General features: G+C 58.0%; 1 protein-coding gene across 1 annotated transcript in view; it reads left to right on the top strand.

The window, feature by feature from the left end:
- Positions 1-9467, top strand: part of Carns1 (carnosine synthase 1) — a 9473-nt gene extending 6 nt beyond the window's left edge. Inside the window, exons 1-10 of the mRNA XM_042676609.1 lie at positions 1-59; positions 452-470; positions 2031-2304; positions 3522-3611; positions 3863-4350; positions 4575-4749; positions 4841-4926; positions 5634-5865; positions 5947-6227; positions 8093-9467. The exon at positions 1-59 is cut by the window's left edge and continues 6 nt beyond it. Of these exons, the coding sequence (XP_042532543.1) occupies positions 468-470; positions 2031-2304; positions 3522-3611; positions 3863-4350; positions 4575-4749; positions 4841-4926; positions 5634-5865; positions 5947-6227; positions 8093-9319 (2856 nt within the window). The 5' untranslated portion in view covers positions 1-59; positions 452-467 and the 3' untranslated portion in view covers positions 9320-9467. The remainder of the gene's footprint in view (positions 60-451; positions 471-2030; positions 2305-3521; positions 3612-3862; positions 4351-4574; positions 4750-4840; positions 4927-5633; positions 5866-5946; positions 6228-8092) is intronic.
- Positions 9468-10083: the final 616 nt, after the last annotated feature.

Raw genomic sequence — 10083 nt, forward strand, 5'->3', positions numbered from 1 at the left:
TGCCCGCAGCACCACTTGCTCTTGCCTGCTGAGAAGCTCTGCCAAGCCACCACCTGCAGGTACCCCTGTGGCCCCTGCCCATCCCAGGGGAGCGGGGGAGGGGGACAGCAGGGAGGGCACCCTGGCTCTCCCCCCTGCCCCATGCCAGCCCTGTGTCTGTCCTGACACTCACCAGGGCCCCCATGGTGCTGGGCACTGGAAAGACTCAGAGGGGAATTCCAGCAAAGGAAGCCTGGAGAACCGGGATGGGGAGGGGGACTCTGGGGTACAGGACCCTTGGGGTCCTTGAGACAGAGCTTCCTCCTTTGCATGGGGCAGTGTGGGGCAGGCAGCCTTGGCCCTGTCCTGGCAGGCACAGGACAGAGGGTGTCTTCATTCCTGAAGCCTGAGGCTGGAGGGTGGGTAGGGCGCTGGCCGGCCTGACGCTCTGCCCTGTCCCTCTCTCACTCAGCTTCTCCACCTTCAAGATGGTAAGTCTCCTGTGGCCCAAACCCTTGGGGAGAAGGAGGGCCCCATGGGAAACTACAGGCGCCCCAGGCCTGCCTGGAGAGCACCGTGTGCACGGAGCTCCACGCCCTTGATCCACCCCTATGCCAGGTGCTTGTCTCCTCCGTCCCAGGCTGGGATGCCGGCCTTGCAGCCTTCCACAGTGTCTGTGAGCTTCATGTGCAACCCCAGTATCCTTCTAGGTTTAGGGGAACAGAGGGACCCCATGTTCCTCCCATCTGGGTACACCTCTTCTAGTAGATGTGGCTCCTGACCCATGCCTAAGTCTGGCGTCCAGACCTTAATGACCCGGCCACAACCCGCTGCCTCTCAGTCACTCAGGGATCTCCACAGCTACACCCCTGGGTGGCACAGGGCAGACACTGGGCATCCACCCAGTTCAGAGAGACCTCTCAACCTTCCCAAAGTGGTCCAGCGCGTCTGCTGGAGGCCAGACCCCCGCCAGACTTGTCCAGGCCAGGCAACGCAAGGTACCAGAGAGTAAGTGTCCTCACCTGTGTCACATGGAGCCTCCTGGTGGCTTCATGGGAAAGGGAGGCAGCTTCTGGGAGGGGGCAGAAGTGTCAGATTTTCTGCAAAGAAACAAGTGCCAGGACTGGAGGTTTGGCTCCGTGGTAGGATGCCTGCTTGGCCGGCTGGAGGCCCAGACTTTCAAGACCAGCAAAAGGAAAAGAAGTCAGATGCTGGTGGCTCACACCTGTCATCCTAGCTACTCAGGAGGCTAAGATCTGAGGATCATGGTTCAGAGCCAGTCCGGGCAGGAAAGTCCATGAGATTCTTGTCTTCAATTAACCACCAGAAAACTGGAAGCGCTGCTGTGGCTCAAGTGGTAGAGCACTCATCTTGAGCACAAAGAGGCTCAAGGACAGTGCTCAGGCCCTGAGTTCAAGCCCACAACCAACAACAACAAAGAAAAAAAGAAAAGGGTAAACCCTGTGTGGTGGGCACATGGGATTAGAGGCAGGAAGATTAAGAGTTCAAGGCTAGCCTGGGATACGTGGGGGGGGGGGGGGGGGAAGGTCACAGCATGTCTTCAAGGCCTGCTTCAGGATAACAATGGCAGAAATCCACCGACAAAGTTTGGTGGAGTCCATGCTGGCGATGGGTCAGTGAGTCTGGGAGAGAAGCGGGCAGGGGTCAGCGGGTCATCTCATGGGTTCCTCAGTCATCAAGCATCAGCGCAGCAGTTAGAGTGTGTCAGGCTCTGTCGGGGTGCTGTGCTGATCCTGAGGAACACAAGACCCCATTCCTTTGTTTCTGAGAACCCAGCTGGAGCAGATATACACATGGCATGGGGGTCAGTGGGCAGTCAGCAGGATATTGCTTACTGCTCTCCTTCGGGCCTGCTGTGCCTACCAAACCGCGCTACCACCATCTGCTGGGAAGAGGCCTGAACCTCCCTGGCCTCCATCCTGGAAGTGAGCCCGGCTGGCAGAGGCCGGGAAGGGGCTCACACGATTGGATGACTTCAGGTACTGCCTTGCCCACTGTGCCCAAGACTTGCCGCTTCTGCCCCCCCACAGCTCTCCCTAGATCCGCTGAGTTCTGAGTGGGACTGCCCCCTGGGCTCCAAGGACCTGGACCGAGAGGAAGGACCATGGAGAGGGAGCTCTGGCCTGCCACCAGCAGCCTGCTTCCCTGGCCCCTGGCGGCAGGATGTGGGTCTGGACTGCAAGGGCTCCCCGGAGGGCGCGGAGGCCCGGGCCTGGACTGTCTACTACTACAATCTCCTGCAGAGCTGCCTGCAGCAAGCTGGCCTTCCAGAGACCCAGGACCGCAGCCAGGTGCCCCGCACAGGTGCCTTGGGACTCCAAGGGGGTTGGGGTGGGGGTGGTTTCTCCTGGGAGCAGGGAGGGACCTGTACCCAGTAGCTTCCTCAGCCCTGTGGAGCTTGGCTGGTTTCATCTGAAGACAAGGAGGCAAAGTCAGGTACCAGGGCGGGTGGGCAGGCATCTGACCCCAGTGAAGTCCAGCTTTCCACTGTCTTCCCGACATCTGCTGCTGAATTAGTCAAACATGTTCCGTAGAGCATAAACTTCTATCCAACTGTCTTAGGATGTGCTGGGGAGGTGGCCGAACAGTTGAGATCCCAAGATTTCTCTCCTGTCTTGTTTTAAAACTTGGGAGGGGGCTGGGAAGGTGGCTCAGTGTAGAGTGCTTGCCTTGCATGCATGAGGCCCTGGGTTCCATTCCTCAGCACCACATAAGCAGAAAAAGCCAGAAGTGGCGCTGTGGCTCAAGTGGTAGAGCGCTAGCCTTGAGCTGAAGAGCTGAGGGAACAGCGCCCAGGCCCAGGCCCCAGGACCAACAAACAAACAAACAAAACCAACTTTGGAGGGCTGGGCTGAGTTCCCGGTGGCTTATGCCTGTAATTCTACTATTCAAGAGGCTGAGATCTGAGGATAGGGGTTCAAAGCCAGCCAGAGCAGTAAAGTTCTTGAGATTCTTATTAACTGGAGCTGTGGCTCAAGTGGTAAAGTGCTAGCCTTGAGAAAAAACAAAGACAAAAACAAAAAGGCTCAGGGACAGCACTCAGGTCCTGAGTTCAAGGCCCAGGACAGGCACCAAACACACACACACACACACACACACACACACACACACACACACACGAGGCCACATATAATTTTGTGTAAAACAAAGTTCCCATGGTTAGACTACATGAGAATCTCAGGTTTGAAAAATAGGCTCAGCGAAAAAGAAATCCTCCGAAGGCCGCACAGAAAGTCCGAGCTCAGGATTGAGCCAGATCTTCTCAGCAGCTGTCAGTGACCCCAGACCAGCTACAGAGGGAGACCAGCAGGATGGGAGGGATGAGTGGGCATGCTGCCTTCCCACTTTTCTCTCTTCTGTGTCCTTCATTCTTCTGCTCCTCAACAGGGACTGGGAGGGGGAGGGGAAGGGGAGGAGGAGGCAGGCAAAGGACGACAGCAGGGGTTGTAGGTGGGGGTCAGCTTAAGTCCCAGGGCAGGAGGAAGAGCCCCTCCTGAGCTTTGCATTGCTCCTTCCCAAAGGCTACCCTGGCGCCGAGGTGACCTTGTGCATTCTGGGACCCCCCAGCACCTTTCTGTCTGTGCTGCTGGAGGGTGGGGTCCAGAGCCCGGGTGAGTGTGTGCCCAAGTTCCCCACCCCCTCCCACAGAAAGGGCAGTCCTGCCCTGACCCAGCTACATCCCAAAATACCCACCAACCTTGGCTACCAAGCGCATTCCATGGGGCCAGCTGCTATCCTCTGAGTAGGGGTGGGTTCTGGGAGCAAACTGTCCCCCCATGACACAGAAGCCTGGGCTGGAGGTGGAGCCCGCTGGGGATATTTAAACTTCCCTGGCTAGCCACTTGCCTCCCTCTGCCTCCAGGAAACCTGCTCCTTTGCCTGTCCCCTGCCTGGCTGACCAAGGTGCCAGCACCAAGACAGCCGGGTGAGGCCACTCTGATGGTCTCCAAGGCTGTGAGCTTCCACCCAGGGGGCCTAACATTCCTGGATGACTTTGTCCCCCCACGGCGGGCCACCTACTTCCTGGCAGGCCTGGGTCCTGGCCCTGGCTGGGGCAGGGAGGCCGCAGAGCTTGCCCGGAACCTGACTTGCCCCACAGGAGCCACAGCAGAGCTGGCCCGGCTGCTGGAGGAGCGGCTCCTCATGAGGCAGCTGCTGTCCCAGCAGGGTGGCGTGGCTGTGCCAGCTACCCTGGCCTTCACCTATAAGCCTCCGGGGCTGCTGCGGAGAGGGCATGCCAGCCCTGGACTACACCTGGTGGAGCTGAGTGGCAAAGAGGGCCAGGAAAGCCTGGTGAAAGAGGAAGTGGGGGCCTTCCTACACTCGGAAGCCCTGGCCAGTGCCTCACAGGTAACTGGCTCCTGTCTTCCGGAGGGCTGTGTAATGCTGGGTAGATACTGATGTGTGGGTGGTTACCGCATCCTTCTGCTGGAAAGCTGTCCCCCTTAGCTCTGCCAGTGTCCCCATTTCTTGGGGACAGTGCCATGCCCTCCCACCTCAGCTAGGCCTGAGCATCTCACCTTCCAGGTGCATGGAGCAGTGATAAGGAGGCCCCTTTGCCCTTTCTGATGCAGGTGGCTGTGAAGCTCAGTGGCTGGCGCTGGCTGGGGCGACAGACATTGCGCCTGCATCCACGGGCAGAGCCAGACGCAGTGGTGAGCACAGTGATGGCCTTGCTGGAGAAGCTGGAAGAGGAAGAGAGCGTCATGGTGGAGGCCATGTGCCCACCTGCCCAGCTGCCCTTCCCAGGTGAGAGCCAGCTGTGCCCGGCAGGAGTAGGATTCTGGCTCTGCTTCCTGGACCCTCTGTGCTGGGCTTAGACCTCCCCATCTTCTCCCAGATGGTCCCTTACGTGGCCCAGAGCTGGCTGTGCGTATCTGTGCCATGGTGTGTCGGACTCAGGGTGACAGGCCCCTGCTGAGCAAGGTGAGAAAGGCCCAGGCCCTGGCCCAGGCCCAGGCCACGCTGAGGAGATGAAGGATCCTGGGCAACCGCTATGGGCAGAGAGGACCAAATCCATGAGCAGATTTTGGTTACCTTTGTTGAGACACTTGGGCCTGTTTTGACTTTGTTTTTCCTTTCCCCTTGAAACCCTCCTGAGCCCATCTTAGATTGGGTGCCCTTAACACATGCTCAGTCCATGCTGGTGTCTAGGTCCAGGGGCTGGCTCACCATGGCATGGTTCTCAGGGGAAGCTAACGTTAAGAGTCCACATTCCTCCGGTCCTACAGGAAGAATATACACGCTGAAAGTGCAGCAGGGCTTGGGACTCTCTGGATACCCAGCTGGGAGGGAGATGGTCTACCCCCAGGGCAGGGCTTGAGTGGAGGAGATGAGGGGCTTCCAGAAGCCCTGGACAGTAAGGTCACACACACTGGTGGCCGCGGGAGCTAGGCTGACACATGCACGGAGCCATCAGGGCAGAGAGACAGGAAGCCCGGATAGCGTGTGGGGACCGGAGGAGCATGACAGGGAAAGGAATTTTCTTTTTTGCAGTTTAAGACAGGTTGGAGAATGAGGATTCTTGAATGCCCAGAGAAGGGTCTGGCCTGGATCTTAGCACTGGGAAGGTGGCGGTGCAGCTGGAGTGAGGTCAATCTGGGGAGGGCCTCTCTGAGTCGCACCCTACCTAGGTGTTGTGCGGCGTGGGTCGCGGGGACCGGCCCCTACGGCACCAGAACACCCTGCCGAGGACGCTGGCCGCGGCGCTGGCGCAGTGTGGGCTGCGGGAGGCGGCGCAGGTGGAGGTCGTGTGGCGGCGCGTCAAGACGGCGGCTGAGGCCGCGCTGGCCGCCGTGCTGGCCCTGGAGGCCGGCTTGAGCGCTGAGCAACGCGGCGGGCGCCAGGCCCGCACCGACTTCCTCGGTGCGTACGGGCGGTGCGGTGGCGTGGGGGGCCCGGGAGGTGAGATCGCGGCCTCGTGCGAGCGCCCCTCGCCCCTCGCAGGCGTGGACTTCGCTCTGACCGTGGTGGGCCGCGAGCTGACCCCCGTGCTCCTGAAGCTGAACTGCGGGCTGTGTCTGGAGGCGTGCGGCGCGCTCGAGGGGCTGTGGGCCGCACCCCGCCCGGGGCGCGCGGCGGAGGAGGCGGCGGCCGCGCCGCTGGTGGAGACGATGCTCCGGCGCTCGGCGCACTGCCTCATGGAGGGAAAGCAGCTGCTGGTGATAGGCGCGGGCGGCACCAGCAAGAAGTTCGTGTGGGAGGCAGCGCGGCACTACGGCCTTAAGGTGGGTGGGGCCCGGCCCCAAGGCGGAGCCTGAGTGGCGGAGCCGTGGCAGAGGGGCGGGGCTGGGTAGAGAGGGCGGGGTTCGGGTCGGAGGCGTGGCCAGGGCGACGGGGGCGGGGCTTGCGCAGGCCGTCCGCTCTGTGGCAGAACCAGCTGCGGGGCCAGTCAGTCGTGGGGCGTGAACTCTGGGCCTGGGCGCTGTCCCTCAGCCCTTCATCTCATGGCTCTACCACGTGAGCCACAGTGCCACTTCCGGTTTTCTGGTGGTTAATTGGAGATGAGAATTTCACTGATTTTCCTGCCCTGACTGGCTTTGAATGGTGATGCTCGCATCTCACTCACCTGAGTAGCTAGGATTAAAGGCGTGAGCTACCAGCACCCGGCTGAGTAGATGGTCTTATCCCCGTTGAACAGATAAGTAAACAGAGGCTCCCAGGCTGGCCCAAATCTACCACTGTGGCTTCCTCTGCCCTCTATCACAGTGCATAACTCTGGGGACCCTGCATCCAGCAGGCCACGTCGCTTTGCTCCCTGCCTGGCAGTGGGTCCTCCAGCGGGAATGTCACCCCCTCCTGATGCTAAGGGTTAACCAAGCAGAAAACACTTCCCTCCTTTTTCAAGTGGCCAGCTTGCGTATCTGCTGCTTTATTTCTGTGTTTTCTCAGTGGATCATAAGCTTGGGGAACACAGATCCCTACACCATTCTACAACATTATTGAGCACACAATGGGGCAGCTTCTTCTGTCAGTTGTGGGGCTTGAATTCAGGGTATAGGTGCTGTCCCTGAATTCTTTTGCACGAGGCTAGTGCTTTACCACATTGAGTCACAGTGCCAGGTCCGGTTTTTGAATGGTTAATTGGCAATAAGAGTCGTATGGGAGCTTTTCTGCCCGGGCTGGCTTCAAATTGTGATCCTTAGATCTCAGCTACCTAAGCAGTTAGGATTATAGGCATGAGTCACTGGTGCCCAGCCACTGGTGCCTGGCAGCTGCTTCTGCTTCTTCTTCTTCCTCCTCCTCTTCTTCTTTTTACTTTCTTCTTCCTAAAGAATTGAACTCAGAACCTCATGCATGCTAAGCAAGCACTCTACTACTGAGCTACATCCTTAGCCATCTTTTTTTTTTTTTGCTCATCCTGGAGCTTGAACTCAGGGCCTGGGCACTTGAGTCTCTGTGCTCAAAGCTAGCGCTCTACCACTTGAGCCAGAGCGCCACTTCCTGCTTTTTGCGTTTATGTGATACTGAGGAATCAAACCCAGGGCTTCATGCATGTTAGGCAAACACTCTACCTAGCCTTCTTTTTTCTTTTCTTTTTTTCGTTAGTCATGGGGCTTGAACTCTGGGCCTGGGTGCTGTCCCTCAGCTCTTCTGCTCAAGGTGAGCACTCTACCACTTGAGCTACAGTGCCACCTCAGGTTTTCTGATGGTTTTATTGGAGATAAGAGTTTCATGGACTTTCCTGCCTGGGCTGGCTTTGAACTGCGATCCTCAGATCTCAGCCTCCTGAGTAGGTAGGATTACAGGCATGAACCATCGGCACCTGGCCCTAGGTTTTTTAAACAAAGAAACAACCTCTGCTTCCACTTCCTATAATCCATTTCGATAAATGCTATTTTACATATTAGAGGCACATAGGCATTGCATCTTAATTGAGCCACTCCTTCAGTTCCTCATTGTTTTGCTGGTTAATTGGAAATAGAGTCTCTGGGCTGGCTTTGAACATTGATCTTCCAATTGCAAGCCCAAGCCACCAGTGCCCAACTGAGTACCTAGTACTTATGAGCTCATGGAGCTGGCAGGCTGGAGCCCTTCCCCAAGCTCCATCTTGCCTGTCAGCATCTGCTGTCCTCTCCTGTGCTTCTTGCAGCTGCATGTAGTGGATGCAGACCCCAACCACTTTGTGTCCCAGCTGGTGCAAACCTTCATCCACTTCGACGTGACAGAACACCGTAAGGATGAGGAGAATGCACATCTGCTGGCCGAGCAGGTGCGGGCCCGTGGCCTGCAGCTGGATGGTTGCTTCTCTTTCTGGGATGACTGTCTGGTGCTTACAGCCCTGCTGTGTCAGGAGCTGGGCCTGCCCTGCAGCCCCCCAGCTGCCATGCGCCTGGCCAAGCAGAAGAGCCACACCCAGCTGCACCTGTTGTGTCACCAGGGCCCACCCTGGCCTGCACCCTCCCTCCATGCTGTGCCCTGCTGCCCGCTGCAGACCGAGGCTGATGTGGAGCGAGCCATCCACCAGGTCCCCCTGCCGGGTGTGATGAAGCTGGAGTTCGGGTCAGGTGCAGTGGGTGTGCAGCTGGTGAAGGATGGGCCCCAGTGCCGAGAGCACTTTACCCGGATTTCCCGTGACTTGCAAGGCGAGACTGACTATCCAGGCATCGGGCTGGGCTGGGGCAATGCCATGCTGCTGATGGAATTTGTGGAGGGCACTGAGCATGATGTGGACCTGGTGGTTTTTGGCGGCCAGCTGCTGGCTGCCTTTGTCTCTGACAACGGCCCCACAAGGCTGCCTGGCTTCACAGAGACGGCGGCCTGCATGCCCACCAGGCTGGCACCGGAGCAGGAGGCTCAGATGGTGCAGGCTGCCTTCCGCTGCTGCCTGGGCTGTGGGCTGCTCAATGGGGTCTTCAATGTGGAGCTCAAGCTGACAGGGTGTGGGCCGAAGCTCATTGAGATCAACCCGCGCATGGGCGGGTTCTATCTGCGGAATTGGATCCTGGAGCTCTATGGGGTTGATATTCTGCTGGCTTCTGCCATGGTGGCCTGTGGCCTGCGGCCTGCCCTGCCCCCCCACCCACGGGCCCGTGGCCACCTGGTAGGCATCATGTGTGTGCTGTCTCAGCATTTGCAGGTGCTGAGTTCCACCACGGTGCGAGACACCCTGCAGGCCCTGCATGATCAGGGGCTGCTGCACTATAATCTTCTGGAAGAGTCTCTGGTGCCCGGCAAGTACGAGGAGCCATTCTGCAACGTGGCATGTGGTGGACACACCCCTGCAGAGGCCTGTCACCGGCTGCTAGGCCTCTGCCAGGGGCTGGGCATTGATGGACCTAACTACCCGGTTGCCCACTTCCTGTCTCATTTCAAATAGCGCTGGGACCTGAGGATAGGGATGGAGTGCTGGGGAGAGAGGGGCTGAGGTGCCCTCCATTCCCGAGAGCCCTCCCTGCCTCTCTCTTTGTTGCCCAGCCCAGCCACACCCACTCTCAAGACTTAGATCTCTTCCAGAGTGCAGAGCCATTTCCCCTCCCTCCTCTCTTTTCTTTCCTTCTTTCTCTCTTTCTCTTTCCTTCCTTTCTTTCCTTCCTTCCTTCCTTTTTTCTTTCTTTCTTTCTTCTTTCTTTCCCAGTACTGGGGCTTGAACTCAGGCCCTGAGCACTGTCCCTGAGCTTTTTCACTCAAAGCTGGTGCTTTACCAATTGAGACACAGCTCTACTTCTGGTTTTTGGATGGTTTATTGGAGATAAGAGTCTCTTGGACTGGGCTGGGAAGGTGGCTCAGTGGTAGAGCTCTTGCCTTGCAAGAGTCTCTTGGACTTTCCTGCCTGGGCTGGCTTTGAACCTCTATCCTCAGATCTCAGCCTTTTAAGTAGCTAGGATTACAGGCATACCCAGTGAGTGGTGCCATTTTGACACCAAAACTTTCTGGGCTCAAGGACCATCGAACAAGGATCTGGGAGCTGCTGGGTCCTCTTGTAATCCTCCATCCAGTCCATGGCTGCCCTTGGACGCTAGCTAGCTCTGGAGAAGTAACAGCAGCTACACACACACACACTCTGCCATCTTCCCCAGATAGGATTGGGCCCAAACCCAGGCCCTCACGTCTACCTTTCTAATGTGTGTCTTCCTGCCACTT

The sequence above is a fragment of the Dipodomys spectabilis genome, unplaced genomic scaffold (genome assembly GCF_019054845.1).
Source record: "Dipodomys spectabilis isolate Male_0828 unplaced genomic scaffold, ASM1905484v1 ptg000030l, whole genome shotgun sequence".
NCBI lineage: Eukaryota > Metazoa > Chordata > Mammalia > Rodentia > Heteromyidae > Dipodomys > Dipodomys spectabilis.